This window comes from Calonectris borealis, chromosome 16 (assembly GCF_964195595.1).
Source record: "Calonectris borealis chromosome 16, bCalBor7.hap1.2, whole genome shotgun sequence".
In the NCBI taxonomy this organism is placed as follows: domain Eukaryota; kingdom Metazoa; phylum Chordata; class Aves; order Procellariiformes; family Procellariidae; genus Calonectris; species Calonectris borealis.
Window position 1 is genome coordinate 12,797,279 of NC_134327.1, and position 19,540 is coordinate 12,816,818.

The 19,540-nt window shown below is 42.6% G+C and overlaps 3 protein-coding genes across 7 annotated transcripts in view; 2 read left to right on the top strand and 1 right to left on the bottom strand.

Moving 5' to 3' along the window:
- Positions 1-7,784, bottom strand: part of IQCE (IQ motif containing E) — a 28,059-nt gene extending 20,275 nt beyond the window's left edge. For 3 of the 4 annotated variants that reach the window (XM_075165306.1, XM_075165304.1, XM_075165305.1), the window contains exons 1-10: positions 7,624-7,768; positions 6,162-6,209; positions 5,461-5,503; positions 3,939-4,079; positions 3,546-3,665; positions 2,484-2,554; positions 1,654-1,767; positions 937-987; positions 350-420; positions 52-124 (exon numbers count right to left, since the gene is read on the bottom strand). In XM_075165306.1, coding sequence (XP_075021407.1) covers positions 52-124; positions 350-420; positions 937-987; positions 1,654-1,767; positions 2,484-2,554; positions 3,546-3,665; positions 3,939-4,079; positions 5,461-5,503; positions 6,162-6,209; positions 7,624-7,665 — 774 coding nt within the window. In that variant the 5' untranslated portion in view covers positions 7,666-7,768. Of the gene's footprint in view, positions 1-51; positions 125-349; positions 421-936; positions 988-1,653; positions 1,768-2,483; positions 2,555-3,545; positions 3,666-3,938; positions 4,080-5,460; positions 5,504-6,161; positions 6,210-7,623 lie in introns of all 4 variants that reach the window. The other variant, XM_075165307.1, reaches the window with a different exon arrangement.
- Positions 1-19,540, top strand: part of EIF3B (eukaryotic translation initiation factor 3 subunit B) — a 396,012-nt gene that overhangs the window by 283,854 nt on the left and 92,618 nt on the right. The window lies entirely within an intron of this gene.
- On the top strand, positions 8,219-17,649 carry BRAT1 (BRCA1 associated ATM activator 1). 2 transcript variants are annotated; one of them, XM_075165302.1, is made up of 13 exons: positions 8,219-8,469; positions 8,797-8,951; positions 9,734-9,881; positions 10,813-11,185; positions 11,277-11,396; positions 12,555-12,646; positions 12,904-13,022; positions 13,532-13,718; positions 14,118-14,191; positions 14,775-14,877; positions 15,146-15,244; positions 16,283-16,461; positions 16,679-17,649. In XM_075165302.1, exons 1-13 carry the CDS (start codon positions 8,292-8,294, stop codon positions 17,408-17,410), a joined length of 2,559 nt encoding a protein of 852 aa, XP_075021403.1. In that variant the 5' UTR covers positions 8,219-8,291; the 3' UTR covers positions 17,411-17,649. The 2 variants fall into 2 exon arrangements, with proteins under 2 accessions (XP_075021403.1, XP_075021404.1); XM_075165303.1 differs by having other exon boundaries at positions 9,737-9,881.

Sequence of the window (19,540 nt, forward strand, 5' to 3'; positions counted from 1 at the left end):
CAACAACTGAACAACTTCCTCTCATGTATGCAGGAGACCTGTCAGACGTACCTCATCATAGTAGGTTTCCATAGCTATCCTCATTTCTTCCAAATTAGTGGTCTTCATGTCTGCCTGGAATTTGCTGAAAACAGAATAATACAAAAAATAATTCAGTCAGAACAGCAAAGATGCTGGAATACCTGTTGGTTCACAATTTCTGGGTGGATGGTTTATAATTGCTAATATGTTCTCAGAGTTCATTAAAACATCTTAAGGAACAGAAGAATACAGATGAAAAATAACATGGACTTCAAATTCCCTTTATTGTATCATCCAATACAAGCCTCTATCCCCTCCAGAGTCATACTTAATAGTGTTGTCTTTCTCCTTGCACTGTTGTTCTAGCTTGAAAATCTTCTGCTTTAATCCACTGACCACCTACAAATAGAACAAAGAGCTCATGAGTCCTAGAATAATCCATCTCTTCACAGAAGTTCCATTTCTCCATAATCTTGCACTGTCTTTATAAATTGTACCTAACCAGATATACTTATTCCTACATACTCCAGTACTTAGTAAATCATACGCATGTCTGCTACCCTGTGACAAAGAGAACACTAAGGAAATCAGATCCCTAACTTGTATCTGTGGTAACATAACCAGCTTATACACAATCATTAAATAAAAACAACTCTGCCCATTACCCTGCTAAATTCAAATAATAGGGAGAATACTCCCTAAACAGACTCAAGACAGTGACAAAGAAGGCTCCCTAAAATAATGTTAATTCCAGATCTTTGTTACTGGTCTTATCCGACTTAGAAATAATGGCTACATGATTCCCTAATTGCTTATTCTTTCTTACTTCATTTTGTTTTTTTAATCAGTAGTGTTTCAGCTTGGCAACAGGAAAAAAAGAAAAATGAGAACAAAAGGTAATGAAGAAACTATTACCCATCCATTATCAGTCGTCTTTTCTGACAAAGCTCGTGCCAGCTCTGAGCCCTGCAAGAGAAGACAGATAAAGTAAGTGACCAACATTGCTACTATATTCTGCCAGCTCTTTCCTCAGAATTTTCTAGCCTACTCATCTCCACAGTCATTTCACAGTCCAACAGCTTAAATTCTGAAGTGCCTGTGCTCATTGTTTTGTATTAGCACACTTCTCCCAAGGTGTAGATCTGCACACAGAAAATGACAGCCACAAGGAATTCAGTGACATTCAGGTCTTCTAACTATGACCCTAAATGCTTCTCAGCCTCCTGGGTCTGACAATAAGGCTCATCTTTTGCTTCCTGGTTCAGGACTCAGGACTGCATGTGTCAGTCACCGTGCAATAGGTTAACTCCCTTCTACTCTCAGGCAAAATATTCAGAAAGTGGGCCTCTAAAGAGACAGCATTTTAATTTTACCTTCAGAAATTAAAAGTATCTTTGCTAAACAAACTTATCTGCACAGCATGGCATGATCTTCCTTTGAACCGAGCTAAAATGGTGAGCTGAGATTCTCAAAACAGAAATCCCTTCACACCAACCAACCACATCTCATATTCAAGCTCATCATTCCTAGGAGCCCACACACTATAGAGTCCTGAAATCCAGAGAGACAAGAAGAGGATCACACTGCTCAGCACTCTTTTGCCCCACTTTTATCCCCCCAAGAAATAGTCACCCTGGAAGGATCCAACAGTTGCTCAATCTGTTTATCCTTTCTATTGTTCTCTTCTTCTAATCGACGGAGCTTAGTTTTCATTCGATCTCCCTCATTTTTCTGAGCTTGTATTGTCTAAAAGAGGGGAGAAAAATTGTAAGCACATTTCAGAAATGGAAACACACTGAGTTTTCACATGGAAACATATTTTGATGTCAATAACAATCCACTTGCAATGGTCAGGATGAAGTGAAAGACAAAAAAACCCAAAAAACAGAGACCATCACACATCACACTGGACCAGGGTTGACAGATAAGGGAGGTGACAGGGCAAAGATAAAAGGAAAAGGTTTAACAGAAAGGCAACCTCACACAAATGATCTACAACAGCCAAGATATTTGTCTATAGGTATCCCTAGTGTTCAACATGTCCAGTCCTCATCTTTCACACACTGCACTAAACTCAACTGACAAATTGTTAAAATGTGATGGGTAACAGCCAGGAGAGAAGGGGAAAGAAAAAAAAAAAAAAAAAAAAGGAGGTGGAGGGACAAAGAAACCAAATGCAATGAACCTTTTCAGCGTCCAGCTAGGGCCATGGCTGGGGTTCAGGACTGGGTATACTTCAAGGCTTCCACATCCAGTACTCAGAAGTATCTATCACACCATAAGAACAATGAAATTGCCTTAAACAGACACAAGTTTAGTTTAGCCTTACATTACAAATGCAAAAAAATTTGGTGGATGTCCCAGTTGTAGAAACCAAAGTATTCTGAACCAACACAGCCTGGACATCTACAGGTGGATGGAGCGACCCTATGATTTCTATGTAAGTATCAGAGAAACTGTACCTTTTTCAATTCTATAATTTCATCATACATATCTTCTTTTTCTTTGTAGTCAGGAGTTCCAGGAATGTAGCCTACAGAAAAAAGTACATAAAATCAGCAGATGTGAAAGAGGTATTTTTAACTAACCAGACACCTTACAGTTAAAGGAAAACGGCACCAAAGAAAGAACAGCACCAAACTGGAAATTAGGCTTCCCCCCCGCCGCCCCCAGAAGAAGAAAAATCAGCAAGGAAATTAATTTTAGAAATGGAGGTGAAATGGAGATGTTACTGTATGAAACTTCTGCCAGATTTTACAGCAAATTTCTCCTAATTAATTCTCTCTGGTGCTAGATTAAAATATCCATCTCAAGAAAGATATACATTTCACAGAAGACTGCAGTCTTCTCAGCCCAACAAATCAGTTACTTACAAAAGATTTTTATAAGACGTCCAGAATACATTTTTTTATTTATGCCTAACATGTAAAAGTCTATCATCTTTTAAAGTTGCCAGAAACTGTGTATTACCAGTAACAGTATAGGTGTCATTTTAAATGGAAGTAGGATTTTTAAGTTTACAGTTCTCCTTTAAGAAAAGCAGGATGAAAGTTTTAAATTTTGCTCTTCTCATAAAACTCAATTGATTTTAATATTCCAACCACACGATAAAACACTTTCTAGAGAAGAAGTAAAAGGAGTCAATCACATGGAATTTCAGGCAAGCAGATGGTTTCTATCAATGGTTCCTAAACTATGTTTTGCAAAGTCACAATAAATTGTCTACAGCTGGCCCATTGAACCATATTATATTTGCAATGTTTTCAGCTGCAAATGCATGGCAATTTGCAAAAAGTTCTGAAAGCTAAAAGTGATTCATTGCTCAAAAATTTTGGAAACCTCTCTCTTATCCAATTTAGAAATCTCAAAAAGTATCCCATGGATCATATTTTGACACATATATTTTAATACAGGTTAAACTGAAATAGCTCTTGCTTTACTAAAGCCAAGATCTTAAGCAATGTGTGTTTTTACATGGAAAAAAGATCATTAACTTTTCTCTACCACACCATTACATAGTTTACCATTACTAGAAGAACGAGAATGTTTTGGCTTCTTCATTCCTAGAGCTTCCTTCAAATATTCTGGAGTGCTACTAGAAATGTTGGTTCGCCCAACATCTGATTTCAGAGGATGGCTCATTCCTGCCAACAAAAATGGAACAAAATGCAAAAATCAGGGATAATTGTAAATGAAATTTGGGGATTTATTCTGAGAAAATGCAACAGAGAAAGCTACAGATGCTGTTAATTATTCCGTCTTTAAATTCCAATCCTCAAGATCAGATAAATTCAACCACCCAAATAAATAATAGTGAAATGACTTCCTATATAGCCTATAATCAAACACAAATCTATTTTTTAAGAGTTTATATGTTACGCTGTCCACAACACTGAATTCTATTCACATATGCATACCTTGTTTCAGTGACCCCAGCCACATCTGCCTTGAGTTTTTTACAGCTGCACTCTCGAGACGTGCACTGCCTGTTCCCTGCAGAGATCGCCCAACTGCAGCTTTTTTAGGATACAGTTGTGTGCTAGAGCTGTATGGAGACTCTAAAAGAAAAGAAAATACCTCAGCATTGCCTTAAAAAGTTCAAGGTCACAAAAACTCTTTCTGTCTTGTCTTTTAAAGTTCCCAGACACAGTCCTATTACTTATAAAAGTAGAATTTAACAGCATACTACATACTGGCTTATGTGGAGCAATGGTACATTCACCTAAAAAAAAAAAAGTCACGATAGAGAAAAAATCCAATTCCAAAAAATGAAGAAAGGAATAGTGACAGTAATATGACTCAATGTATGCAGAAATATTTACATGTAGTTTGGATAGGCATCCTTAAGATACCTGCACGTCTAAATTCATATATTAAATTGTTCTTTCAATGAATGTATACACAAATGTCCTATCAATGAGTAAAATATGTATGCTACACATACATATGGCAAAAATAATTGTATAGCTATTAATCCACTAGCAATTTTCTTGCAGTAATCAAAGAACGGAATCAGTCTGATGCTGCTGCTGGGGAGGCCCTCCCACTACTATTTCAGGTATGGCTGTCAGGTTCAAATACTGACACTAATTTCACTTAAAATTCTTAGTATAGATGTGCATTATATGGGCTAACTAGTTAGTCTTCAAATTACCAAGAGAAGTATGGTAAGAAGCAATGTAACAAACATGATAGCTGAAACTAAACAGCTATTTTAAATTCCATCATTTTGGCAAGCAAAGGGATTTCAGGAAAAGACAGACGACAGACGTACATCTACTAGAAGAACATGTCTCTTCCACAACCTAAAGCAAAATTTAAAAGTACATCATTTAATTTATTAGAAACAAAATAATCAGCAACACTTTGAGGTAAAGTCATCTTTGAAACATTCACTGGAAGTATAAAAAGGAAGGTAAATGGAAAAGTATATAAAACCTAGAAAAACAGATAAAAACCCACACTAAATCTGCACATCTAGTAATAACATTGTAATTCTAAGGTCATGTGAAAAAAAACCCCAACAAATGAAACAGAGAACGGCTTAATCTACAAACATAGATATCTACTGCTGGTAGGTAGCTCCTGTAATTCTAGATTCTTTCTACACAGCAAGTATCAGCATTTCTCCAAAAAGATAAAGAGAAAAAAGAAATTCAGAATGCTTGCCATTAAAAGGGACAACATGAAAAGAAAATAGTTTATGCTGGAGAATCAAGAATTACAACTAACCCATAAACTTTAATATTTAGCCTATAAAAGTCTAACTTCACTGGTTACAGAACAAATCTCAGAGAGATGTGGTCTGCACACACCAGTGAATAATTCTGAAGAGAATAATAAGATGTCGTTTCAAATAAATCTTCCGGTTCCTGTGTCCCACAGAAAACTATCTTGTTCTGCAATAACAGAAGCAGAAGAAAAAAATTTGGAACTTACTTGGTGACTTTGGAGGCTTGTGAAGAATTTTCTTCTTTAACTTCTGGAAGAGAATATGAATTTTTAATGTATTTAAAATATTCCACTCTTCAAAGATTTCTGTATATAATCTCAAAATTGGCTTCAATCTCCATTTTGTATGAAAAGCACTTACTCTAATAACACAAAGTCTTCTGTGTGGAAAATAAAAATAGTAGCATTAAGTATATGTAGATTTGGTCACAAGCAATAATCACCAGAATTGAGGTGGTGCCTATTGAAGTTTTATGCTACAGATAACAAGTAGTCTGTTCATGCTCAGAACACTAAGACCTTCCCCATCAGTATTAAATGCAAGTAGCAGTAAATTCAAGATGATCACAGAGTAGAGGCTGATCCGTAGAACCATTTAGCTAAAGGAAAGACTTATTCAATTCCATTAAAACTCTTTAAAAGGATTACTTAGGCCCATAACTTGACAGAACAGCAAAATGAAGCCAAACATCATTTGCAGCCCCCAGTGCTAAGAATTTAGAAGCCAGAATTACATCTGGAATTAGAGGAGGTTTTTGAATCAAACTATGTTGCAATAACATTGTTAGCTCTCCTCTCTGAAGGAGGTCTTATCAATCAGGAGGCATCACGTGGATGAACTGTGTGCAAGAACATGCCGAGAGGCCTTTTAAAGCATTCACCCGCAGAGCGCCATTAATAAAACTCACCATTTCTGTATCTGACTCACAGGTTATCACAGACAGGCTGTCACCTCCCTGGGAAATAGAGACATTAACTGTGACATTTGCTACTAAGTAATTGGTTTTAACACACGTCCAGAAAACTTTATATCCTGTTACTATCACAATAAAGTTTGAGTGCAATACATTGAAATGGTAAATGTGTCACCACCGTCGCAAAAACCAGCACCGTTTGCTATAACACAAATGTTCTGTGGGATATAGTGCAAGTCACTTCAGACTCGACCCACAGAGACTTATGCACTTCAGCGCATCACAACAGCTGAACCTTCAGATGCCGCTTTTGCATTAATTTCTCCACCATTATGAGTTAAACGGCAACTCATCCGTCTGTCTCCTTCCTCACTCACTTGTTCCTACCCTTGCTATGCTATGGGAACGTTCAGTAAACTCAACTGGAGAAGTGATGAGCCTGAGGAAAAAACCCCAAACCAAGGAATCAAAAAAGTGGTTAATTTTTCCTCAGATTGAGCTGAGAAGTTTCCCTGCTTCTCAAATGTAAGCATATCCACAGCAGAAGCAAAATTTCCACTTTGCTTTCAAATTATTAGAATGTATGCTGCCCTCGCAGAAAGAACATTTTCACTTGCTGCTGACTCCATGGTGCTCACAGCTGCAGCACCATTCTTTGGACAGATGCTGATCTATCTCTGTGAGAGGCAGGGCAGGGTGAAGCATTTTTGAGAACCCTTGTTGACAGAAAAGGAGCTGGGATTAACAACAACAGAGCAGGTAAAACAGCTTTTTGTGCTGGTTGAGAGCAAGCAGGTATACATCTCACACACCATGCCATATGGTTTTTAATTTCCTGAGGCAATGTTCTATGCAGCACACTGATTATTTTTGTTATTTTTAAGGCCTTTTTATCACTCCAGGAGATCTCTCTACCTAACTGCAGCTATCGCATTAGGAATCGGAGAACATGGAAGGCACCCAGCCTTGATAAGAGATGGTAAACAACAAAACATTCACCAGGATATAAACTTGCAATAACAAAAACACCCCAGTCCTTGGAAACCTTCACAGTACCTTTGCTCTTGCAAAACAGGCTCAAGAGCCACCTACGACACACAAGAGAACATGGTGGCTCCCAGCAAAGGGCCTCAAAACCTCCATCTGGCTGCCGAGGGGGAAGGAAACGAACGCTAACACCCCCCGCCACGCTACCAGTCAGCCAAGGAGATACAGGCGGAACCCAGAACCCCGCGGGCTGGAGACGGACCGAGGCCGTCCTCCTCCCTCTCCTAGCCACCGCCTCACCGGCCTGGCGAGCCTGAGGGGTCTCCAGGCTTTGCCCCCGCTCCGCGGGCAGGCGGGAGCGTTTCCCGGGCCGGGCCCGGGCTGAGGCAGGCGCAGGCCCGGGCCCGCCGCCGCCGCGGCCGCCGCCGCCTCCTCCTCCTCCTCCTCCTCCCCGCCGCCCGCTCCTTACCAGCTCCCCCTCCGCGGCCGCCTCGCCGGCCCCCCGGGCCATGGCGGGAGGGTGGCGGGGAGGCCTTAGGGGATGGCAGGGCGGCGGGGGCCGCCTCGGGCCATGGCGCCCGGCTCGGGGCAGGGGGCGGCCGCGGCGGCCTGGGCTGAGCGCAGGCCTCCCCCCTCACGGCACTTCCGGGTTGCGGAAGCCATGGCAACCAGCCGCGCGGCAGTGAGGCGGGGCGGGCCCGGCCGAGCGGCGCTCCACCCTGCGGCGGGGGGCGGCGGCGCCTGCGCAGAGTGGTCGGGGGGCTCCGCCGCCGCCTCAGGGCACAGCCAGGTGCGCCTCGGCCTCGCTGCGGAGCGCGAGTGCCACCAAGCGGCCCCGAAAGGCAGGAAAGCCCTTGCGAGGGCCGGCTCCGCTCCGCCAGCAGCTTCTGCCCGGGACAACGCCAGGCGGAGCAGGGCCCCGAGAGCCGCCCCGCTCCAGCCGCCCACGGGCGCTGCCGTTAGAGCAACCGTGGGGGCCCCACGGCAGCACGCCACGGGCGGAACACCCGGAGCGCGCCCGGGCCACGCCCCTTGACCCATCCCCTTGGCCACGCCCCCACCTTTGCGACACTCGCTCACTCGCTTTGCGGCCGGGGCCGGTAACGCGGGTCTCTCCCGGTGACGGGACCCCCAGCCATGTCCGTCCAGAAGTCGCGGCCCGTCGCCCGGGCCCGCCGCCGCTCCGCCATGACCCGCGAGTGCTCCCTCCTGCTGCCGCGCGTCTGCGCCGCCCTGGCCGACCCGCGGCAGCCCGGCTCCGACGACACCTGCCTGGAGAAGCTGCTCGACTGGTTCCGGGACCTGACGGAGTTCGGTGAGTGCCCGCCGCTTGCAGGGCCCCCCCAGCCCTGGCCGCCGGTGACCGGCAGGGACTTGTCCGAGGGGGAGGGAGGCCTGCAGGCCAGGGCCCCGGGGGAAGCCTCCCTCCGAGGTGCTGTTCCCTCGGTGACACCTGAAAACGCTGTTTAGTACTTGAGGCCTGTACCTGGGCTTGGGCTTCAGGCGAACCCAGATTCGTCCCTGTCAGCTGTGAGGGGTTACAGCAGCTCAGGCAAGCACCTTAGAGTCATGAGAGAGGACAGAGGTGCTGGCAGTGACCTTCTGTTTTCTGGCCTCTTCTTGGGCAACACGCGGTCGCTAGATCCTACGGTGAAGCTGGTGCAGGACAACCCCTGTCTGACAGAGTTCATCACCTCCGTGCTGGCACTGCCAGAGCCCAGTCCGAGCATCCTCTCCTTTACTCTGCGGTTAGCTGGGATACTTGCTGCTTCCGAAAACCGCTTCCAACACTTGCAGGTGAGTCGGCTACCCAGGTATCTGCTGCCACGTGTCTGTTTCCTCCTTCTATATGGGGGACACCTGAAAATGTACGTATTTCGCTTATAAAATTTCTGGCATACATCAAACAACTCAGCAAACAGTGATATGATAATGAAGACCTACACTTATACTGTTCCTTTTCAGTTCTTATGTAAAGCTGCTGTCTTCTTACTTCTGCCCACAGTAGTACTATGAATGCTAATATGTAGTGCTTCTCATTTTCAGTTCAAAACAGTATACGGGATAACACTATCTCACAGCAGTCATTGCAAAATACTTTATCCCTGGACAGATCCTGTAGATTTAAACTGCACTAACAGATGTAGTTTTCTCTCCATAGTAGGTTGACAGGAAATCTCTGATTCCCTGCAAAACTGAGGGAGCTTTTTAAAGCCCTGCTTTCTATAATAGAATACATTTATAGTACAAAACTCAAAACCCAAAAGGCTTCCTTCAGGGAAGAGTTGCATACAACTGAATAAAGCAGTCTAATGGAACTGATATAGACATAAGTTGTCCCTAGCATCTTAAAAACAAGCAATTTTGGTTTTGAACACCTCTGTTGCTTCGTCCATGAAAGAGACATATGTTGAGTTTAAGCGTGGGATTCTGAAAATTTTCTATTTTAGTGATACTTCTAACAAGAGAAGGTTTCACTACACTGTTGATACTCTTGACTTGGATGACAGAGCAGCCTCTCCACTCCTTTTGAGCCCCTTTGCTTACCGTTTACTCTGTGTGTTCTCCTCTGGCCTCAGCAGGAGAAGCTGTTGGTCAGGCTCTTTGGCAGGGATGGGCCTCTGAACGGCGCAGTGTGGGAAGATGCATCTGTGCGAAGTGGCTGGGTGGAGGGTGTGCACAGCATGATGCATCACCAGCCTGCCCTCCACTTCCTCTGCAATGGTGGTGAGTACTTCTCGGACTGGTAACTCCCCAAATCCTCTTTGTCTCTTCCATTCCAGTCTGTTGCTCAGATGTCAAATGAGAGAGACAGGAGTCTTCCTTTATTTAAGATAAAAATAAGCCATTTGTCAAAAACACTGAAGTCATTGAAAGATGGTGGGTTTTTTGTTAAATTAGTTATGCTTTTAATTTTTTTTTTTTTCCCCCCAAACACTGAAGATGGTGCCCTTTTTAGAGGGAAGAGAGGCACATCTTATGAAACACATGATAAAAATAGCTTATTAAAAGCCTTTTGTATTCTTATTCGTAACTCTCACTAAAAGGTACATTTCAATATGATTTTAGTGCAGAAAAACTAACTGGGGGCTCGTTTATCTCTTAATACTTGCACACATTTGCAGTCCCATTGTTGTTACGCAGGTATGTAAATTCTGCTGTTTACACCAGCTTTAGATCCCATGTACAGAGGGGCCTAAAAGACTGGATTGTATTAACGTGCAGCATGTGCTGCTGTCCATGTGATGGAAAAGTAGTACTGTTGCTGCCATTCATGTTTTTCCCACTGGTTGTGTCCGGAGATGGTACAGGCTCCTTCCATAAATTAACAGTGAGTGTGCTGTCAACTCTCCTAATATTACTGATGTTACATTGAAGTCCTCTTCTGTTTCTAAGTTATTAAAACACCTGAGGATCTGAAAACAATTTTAGTTTCTTCTTTTGTTTGCTTTTTGTTTGTCTATTTGTCGCTAAGGACTGGCTGACTTTGAAATGCCGTAGAGACTACAAAATAAAGGATAAAAAACCCCACCAACACCGTTTAAAGCTGTGTGGTACTTGAATTAGAATAATATATGGTTGGAGTGCAACAAGGCTCCACCTCATAATAGGAAGGCTGTTGTTTTTTCCTCCAGTGACTTGTTTTGTTTTCACACAGGAGGCATAGATGTGATCTTCACTCTGCAAGGGGATCCCAGCCTGTTTGTGGCTTCAGCTGCCAGTCAGCTTCTGGTGCACATGCTCACCCTCTCTGTAGAGTCTGAAACGACTAAACCTCTCAGTACAAAGGACTGTGACTGGCCAGCGTGTGCCCAAATGATTATAAAGCGTATAGAAGATTCCCTTCAGTCCAGCTCTGCCTCTCACATCGAGCAGTCGTTAAAACTGTTAACTAGTTTGTTTGGCAGTTGTCGTGCTACGTGGACTGAAGTACTTTGGTTAGGCATAGCAAAGCAAATAGAATCCTTTTTGACGGAAGAGACTGTTCAAGCACAGCACATGCTGGCGAATCTTTTGCTTAACATGGCATGGTAAAGATCTTCTGGGACCTTGGATCCAGTGATGAGATATCTGTTTTCCACTGTCTCATAAGACATACTACTTACACTTCTTTCTTCTCAGGTCCCCTGTGTTTTGTGACACTGAAGGCAATTTTTGGGCATTAGTAACTTCTGCTCTGGAACACTTAACCCCAGTACAAGCGGGTCCTTTGGCAGTGGGAATTCTGAGGCTCTACAAATGGTAGGACTTACTGCAATGAAATTTTTGTACTCTGCAAATGTTTCTGTACTAATATCTCTGGTGTCTTTCCAAGAACTGGTTTTTTTCCTCACTGCATTTTCCACTACATTCCTTAATATGTAAGACTGGTTGGCAAGAACTATGCCAGTAGCTAACAAACTTCAGACACTGATAGTGAGAATAATACAGTTTCAAAGAGAGAGAAATGAAAGGAGCCAATATCATGTTTATGTGTATACACTTGCATCTTACCTACAGCCAGCCAATTTCAGGAAGAAATAGCAAATGCCTTTGACTTTATACTGCCAGCGTTGATTAAGATGGACATAATTGGACTGCCTGTCAAATCCAGTAGTCTCGGTTCAGTTTCCTCTTTCACAAAAACACTGACTAGTGTAAGAGCTTTCACTGTTGTCCAGCAGAAGTGGGCATCTGGAGACTTTGCCGGCAATTGTAGAATAACTTAGGTTAGAAGGAACTTGTAGAAGTGATCTAATTCAACCTCTTGCTCACTGCAGGGCTGACTTCAAAGATAGATCAGGTTGCTCAGGGCCTTCACCATTCAAGTTTCAAACATCCCCAAGGATGAGGATTCCACAGCTTCTCTGGGCAACCTGTTCCAGTGCTTAACCACTTTCATTTCACTATGAAAAGTATTTTCTGTATATCCAGTTGGAATCTACCCTGTTGCAATTTAAGATTCTTGTCTTGTTGTGTACCTCTGAGAAGTCTGCCTGCATCTTCTCCATAACTTCCCTTTAGGTAGTGAAAAAGCATCAAGAAATCATCAGATGAATACAGCACATATGGATACTGATTTACAGGCTAAGTAACACCTGTGTCTTAAGATACAAGGACACCATTTTGTTGACAAGAAATGCCTTTCTCTAAACCTCCTTCTTACACAGAATCCCACTGTCTATTTGCATAGCTTGATAAGGCTGCTTCTAAATTCCAGAGCCATTTCTCCTCTGCTTTCAGTTAGCCAGGGAAGCTTGGAAGAAGGCTTGAATTATGATAATACTTTCATTGCTCTGTCATTGCTGGCTTGTTTAAAAGCCTGCATGAAAAAAATTATTCTGCTCAGCATTTGGGGGCAGATGTTTGGGAAGGAATTGAAGTGTTCTTGTTTTGGTAACTGCTGTTTCCTCCTTGAAGCCCACAAGATGTGAGGATTCAGGCACTGACTGTTCTACTTCAGCCAATGGACTGTATTTTGAGAGCAGCCTCCCAGCCTCTGGAATATGCAGGTACAGTTGTGATAGAAAAGTTAGAGGCTAGTCTGCTTGCCAGTGTTTTAAATGTCTGGTGCAGACAAAACTGGAGGAGGAAGAATAGAAGAAGTCAAGGACAGTAGCAGTGTTTGTGGTGAAGTGCAGCATCCTACTGACAGTTGCATTTGAAGGAATATTCATACTACATCACCTGAATATCTTGATTAGCTTTAAAAATCACAGTCCTTTGTATTGACTAACAACCCGAGATCTTCCCTCCTTTGGTCTTCTAGGTTTGCTGGATGAGTCTGTTAGTGATCCCATCACTGTTGAAAGTCTTCTGTCCTCCAAGTCATCTTGTGCTAGTCTCCTGTGTCAGACCCTCGCTCATCTGGAGGAGCTGCTGTCTCTGGTAACATTCAGAGAAAGAAGAAAGCCTGGGGATCAAATTGGTCCTTGAAAGACAGTGTTAAGATTGGTTGCAAACTTTTGCAGTAGAGCTTAACAGAACGTGGAGAGGAGTTGACAGTGAGGGCTTCCATACGTTAAAGAAATCTAGCGCAGTAGACTCCAAATAGGAAAACAGAGGAATACTGAGGCTTGTAAAGAGAGACTGCGCTTAGTTCAAATCCATCTGCACAAGCTTTGTTACCATACCTTACTTCTACTGCAATTATTGATCCAGTGAAAAAACAAATTGAACTGCTTTCCCAAGCAGTGAGAAGAATCTCCTTCCATCTGTGCAATAGTTCTTGGGAGGGAGGAAGATAATTTGTTTGTAGTTATTAGCACTGTGGTACCTTAAGAACACACTAGAAATTGCAATTTTTGCTTCCTCCTGACGAAAAACTCCTGCTCTGAATGCACGTTTGAGACTTTTGCTGGAAACTTTTTTTCTTTTTTTTCCTCCCCTCGCATTAGATTCGTTTGCCAGTGGATTTACCCTATACATCTTTGCTACGCTCTCTCATGACAATATTACAATTCTGTAATGGTTTCCTGAGTCCGGCTTCTCCTCTGGGAAGCACGATAAGCCGAATCTTGATCAATTCCTTTAGAGTACAGAGGTCAGCTCTTGATGTCCTAGCAGCACTCTCAGAGCGAAAAGGTGAGTTAATCTTTGCACTTTAATTTTTTTTAATTTTGGAAATACTTGACTATTCTGTAGTTGCAGAATTTTTCATTCCCCTTCACTGACCTTTCTGAATGAAGACCATCACTTCCATTTCTGAAACTTGTTTTCAAGAAGAATTTTTTCCAATTCTTCCTACTGTCTCGGCTAACCCTACTTTCTCTGGTAAGCTAGGGCAGGTAATGCTGTAATTAAAAAGGTTTTAGAGGTTTTGAGAAATTGGATGTTTCTCTTTTACTCTGAGGACTGTACTTGCTTTCTTCTCCACAACAGTTTTACAATCCAGTGTCTGAAATTGTATTTCAGCAGTTGAATTGCAATTCAACTGCTCCTTCTCTCAGTATTGGTCCTTTAGTTTTGTTTTCTATGTTTCAGGCTGCGACACACTCATAGGAAGTCTATTTGACGTCCTTCTGGCATACCTGGAGAGTCCAAACACCAGCCCTACTGTGAGTGTAGAACTAAGGAGAAATCCAAGTCTATTAGCTTGCCCCAGAGGGATATGGTTCTGAGAAACTGTCTGACAATAGCTGTTTCTTAGCACAGTTTGTATTAGAATATGTAGGAGACTTGTCTTGGTTCTGGGTGGCTTGCAGAAAATAGCTAAAATACTAATGAGCGAGTAACTGACCAATACATTGAGTGTTCCTGAAAAGTCAGGAGCCATCACATCTAAGAGTAGCACCAACATACTCAACTTGACATGGCCCTTAAGTATTGAATTCTTTGCATTAAGGGGTTTTATTTTCTTGCTTTGTTTTTTTTTGAATGACTCTGATGACAACTGCAAATCAAAAGCTGGAGGTACTAGAACTTTATAATACTAAGCTGAGAACAGGCATTTTCTAGGTGTTTGTTAGAGATGTTATGTAAGCACCATTTATTTGTGGCTTACTTCTTAGTAAGGAAGCGCATGTACTTGTTTACTCTGAGAATTTCTCTGTGAGTTTGAGGCTAAAACAAACTTCATCTAGCATAAAGGCAACAATGCCTCCTCGTGTAGTAAAGTAAATCTGCTTTATATTGCTTCAGGTTCTAAAGAAAACATTTCAAGCTACATCCAAGTGGTTGGTGCGCTTGCAGGAACTGTCCTGCTCCAACAGTCAGTGGCAACAAGCTGAGAAGATTTTGGAAGGTAACTAAGCTATTCAAGTTGGGACAAACAGCAGCTAGTGGCATATATGAAACCTACTCTTGCCTACGTTTGCTGCTCAAAGCACTTAAGAGTCATTTGTTCGCAATTATGTTGAATTTAGTGCTTTGAAGGACTCGGGGAGAAGCACACAGCAGCAGCAAAAGGGATAAAATGATCAGATAAAATGATATAGAGGTTGTACAGTGATTGCTTCAGTAAGGCTTGTTGCCTTTCATGTCCGTTCAAGCTTGTCACTTGGCTTTTACAGATGTGTTTCTGGTGCTGCAGAAGCGTTTGTGCAGTCCCTGCTGGGAAGTAAGAGATTCTTCTCTGGAGTTCCTCACTGTCCTGATTAAATACTGGAGAGGTAGGTACAGAGATTTAACAGTTCAGATTGGAGGAGTATTTCTTTTAATGTTATGAAAGTCAGTCAGCCTTGTGAAGCATCCTCTGACCTGTAACTGAAGGCGTAAGAAAAGAAAGAAGTGTCAAGATTTTTACTCTTGGATCATAATCAAAATCTGACAAAAAGATTAATAAACTTATCCTACGTTTCTGCTGAACTCAGACTGCTGTGCCCTCCTTAATGGCAGTTTTGGTGAGTTAAACTGAGGGATGTTGAGACAGTCATATATGTTGAGACATGTATGTCAAGGCAGGTAACAATGCTTAATGGCAGATAATACTTTCCCTTTTTTCGGTTTGCTCTGCAGTAGAGTCTGTTTGGTTTCACTCAGCAGGCTGGGGGCTGGGATTTAGGAGGCTAAAAGCCTAGATCTGCTTTGCATGCTTTGGATTAATTACTGATTTTCCACTTTACTGGTAGCTCAGGCTTTGCAGCAGGTAGCACTATGGTAATGTTAATTCTCCTACAGTAGCTCTGTGATGCTGGAAGAGAGCAGGATGTTGTCGACTACTGTTGTCCCCAGGTCACAAAGGAAGTATCCAGCACACTCAGCTGCATTAGCAGTTTACCCTGCAGCCCTCTCAGTGCTGCAGTTGCATTCTTTTTCTTTGCCGTATGCCTTGACAACAAGAAAGGAAGACTATTTTTTCTTCCTTTAAGCAAAGGTGTAAGTTTGATGAGGCGGAAACTATGTCCCTGCTTGCCCGGAGAAAGTTTTTTCTTGCCGCTAGAACAACTGTAAATGGATTTTTCCAAGTTGCAGTGTCTACCGGGGCTTGACTGAAAGTCACCAAGCCGCTGGAAACTGGGGAGCCTGACACAGGGCGTCTGTGCTCTTGTGAGCAGCTGCCTGGTCTCTGCAGGGGCTCAGCTCACTGGCAGCTGTCCCTACAGTCAGTGGGCATCCTTGTATGACGCAAAGAACTGTTTGCATTGGAAACAGCTTCATGCTCTGAGAGAATAAAGCCTCGCTTCTTTGGATTGCTGTCTTGTTTACAGACCAGGATGAGTTCAGGCAGTCTCTCCTGTCTTCGGAGGTGCCGAGGCTTACAGAAAATCTTCTTGAGGATCCAGAAAGCTACGTGCGAGCGAGTGCTGTGACTGCTGTGGGACACCTGGCCTTCATTACTTACTTTGCTCCAGAGTCACCTGTCATAGGGAATCAGTATAATAAAGAGGTATGATGACTTTGTGTAGCCCACTGCAGAATCAAGCAGAACTACACATCAGTTTACTGCTGTACTACTTAAAACTTTCTTCACACGTTATCTGCAGTCTCATGCAGGTAGATTTCACAACCAGTAATGAAGAGACTAGATTTTTTACTTCCGCTGTTCTTGTTTCTTTGCATGTTCCTCCCCTCAGTGTGCTTTCTCTTTGTCTTTTTACATTTAGAACACTGTAGCAAAGCTTCAAGAAATCTTGTCAACAGACCCAGAGGGCTTTCCTAGGAGGGCTGTCATCAGCATCTTCACCAAGTGGCTGAGACAAGGCTGCACAGGTCAGCTGGAAGATACAGAGCAGTTTGTCTCTAGAGTGATCCAAATTGTGGAGCATGACTTAGACTGGGAAGTCAGACTTGGTGGTTTGGAACTGGTTGAAGTTTTCTGTATTCATACTATTTGCCAACTTGGCCTTCCTAAATGCCCATATGCCCCTGTCTCATCTGCAGTCACTAGTTCCATTCATCAGAATGAGTCGCTGCAGATATTTTGCCGAGCAAAACTGTTCAGCTTTTTGTTTCGGTCTTTGTGTGACTGTGACAAACCGGTAGGTCAGAGAGCTTGTCATATACTGCTTGTCTTAAGAGGTAATTTCTATCCAATTAGTCCCTTGAAGGATTCACAAGAGGCTGGAGATTCATCTGCAGGACACGGCATTGCCTGGTTACAAAGGACACTAAAGCAGGGTTCTCTGGCCCAGAACTTCCCCACAGATGGTGGTAATGGGGTGGATTTTCAAGATCCAGAGAGCATGATGCTAGCTTTGGGTACAATAGACTTAGAAGAGCTACATGATGAACTAAATAAAAGTAGTGACCACGTGGAGAAAAGCCCTCAGTCCCTCTTAGAGGACATCCTTGCTACTGTGGGGACCACAGAGGAGAATGAAGCTGACTGTTACTGAAGACATCTTTTGCTCTGAGGGAGCAGTGCTTAAGCAGTTTTCTTCTGGAGGAGAATTTTTTTGCTACCAGTCATGAAGTCTTTCTTAAGACAGGATAAAAAGAAGCGTTACGCTGAAGGATGGTTTTGCTAGCTGTTAAATGGGTTAGAAAATCTTTGCTTTAATACTGATGAATTTTTTGTTAAAAATTGTAGTCTCCAATAAACAGAATTTTTTTTCAAAGTAAACACATTAAGAAATGCATTTGTTCTTTTTTTAAGTAAGTCCTGTGTCTTTTAAAAAAGCACCAGACCATGCCTACGTAAGGAAGCATTTTTAAAAAACAAAAGAGTGACGGAAAACAAGTTGTTGCATGCTCCTTTTAGAGCCAGAGCAGCTAAAACTGATGAAGACTGGTTTTAAGGGACACTTATTTTGACCTTGTCCGTATCTCCATTCTAAAAACAGAGTGCTCCAGTTTCCTGTTGCATTTTGATATCTAGAGCAGAAGGTGGCATTTAAGGAGTCAAAAGCTGATCATCGTTAACATTACAAACTTTCTTCCATAGGTAACATACTTGTTTCATCTCAGCATTGACACTCAAAAGCTGACTTTGTTTTTAATGGAAGCCACAAGCAAGTCCATTTTGCTGAATTTTTCAAGTGCTCCTATTCTCCATTCCTAAAGAACTAGGATAGCTTCTAACTAGTAAGAGAAACTGACACCTGCAGCTTTTTCATGATAAAATAGATCTATCTTAGCTTTGGTAAACAATTAGAAAACAGCAGCTATGGTGTGAATGGCCACACCATTGCCAATTTTTTAAAAATTCAGGGAAGACTGTAGTTTGCAACTTACTCCAATGTCTTGCCATGTGCCAAGAAGCTTTCTGAAACCTAGGAAAAAAACCCAGAGGAGTACCTTTACCCGTAGGTCAAACCATGCTGTATTCCTTTTTGGCACTGAGGTGTTACTTGGCATCCTTTATCCTCCTGCAGCCTATGTAGAAGTGGGAACACAAAACCATCTAATGCAGTGGAAGAACTTCTACAATCTCCTTCTTCAATATTATCCCTGCAGCAGTACAACGGGACGAGACGTAGTTTGAATTTCTTGCTGCTGAGGTTGAAGATTTACTCTATGCCTTTTAATGAAGTCAGCACACTTACCTATAGCTCTGTGCACAGCTTTATGTATGACAGAGCCCTTGGGTGTTGTACCAGCAGCTGTTATTAGGAGAAAGCAGCTCAGCTTCTGATACACAATTCTACCTGAGCAGGGTCTACACCTGGCAAAAGACAGAAGATATTAAAAATCAGGCCTTTTCCTGCTACTCTTTCTCAGAAATTGGAAGGGTTAGTGAGAGAGAGGGGATCTGCTTTTAAAGAAGTGTGGATTGTTTGTGTAGTTTTAGCAATCCTGTGTGGTGAAGGGATTATAGTTCCAAAACTAGCATTATGTGTTGGCAATAGGTCAGATATGCTCCAGGAAAGGAGACAGCAGGTTGCTGGGTAAACGTCTTTTTCCCGTTCAGCGATTCTGTGATTTCAGGGTTGTGCAATTTAGGAGACTCCAAGGAATTATTCAAGTATCAGCAAATTGAAAAAATGACTTATTACAGATGGGAAACTCCGCTGGTTATTACTGAGGTCTCTGGACTCCCAGACCTATTAATTTTTAATGGCACTTTTTTTCTTTTTATATCAGCTGGGGTGATGGTGACATTGTTACGTTTATACCACTTGCCTAATTGCAGTCCAAAGTTTTGTTTATACACAGGATGCTTGTGCACTAAAAACCCAACGTACAACAAACTGGTAGGGCTCCTTATCTTTAGAGGGGGAATTAAGGACTCCTTTCATCTTTCATTAAAAACAGGTCTCCACCTCCAGCAATTAGGTGACTCAGTGCTGATTTTGTACTTCTCTCTCTTCTGAGCTCACTACATTGCCTTACTTTGTTTTCTCTGCCGCTCCAGTTACAATAGAGGGTCTTATTAACACTGAGATTCTTGGACTGACATCCTGCACCTGATAATTGGGAGAAACATGAAGGGTCATGAACATCTGAGCAGCGTGAGGAACAAATGCCAGGGAATAGAGAGATTATGGGAGATGAAATCAAAAGAAAAATCCCATGTTTCTTTCCAT

Coding starts and splice junctions, on each gene's coding strand:
- BRAT1 (XM_075165302.1), top strand. CDS start 8,292: ATGTCCGTCCAGAAGTCGCGGCCCGTCGCCCGGGCCCGCCGCCGCTCC. Junction 8,952..9,733: donor ACCGCTTCCAACACTTGCAG/GTGAGTCGGCTA, acceptor CTCTGGCCTCAG/CAGGAGAAGCTGTTGGTCAG. Junction 15,245..16,282: donor CCTGATTAAATACTGGAGAG/GTAGGTACAGAG, acceptor TCTTGTTTACAG/ACCAGGATGAGTTCAGGCAG.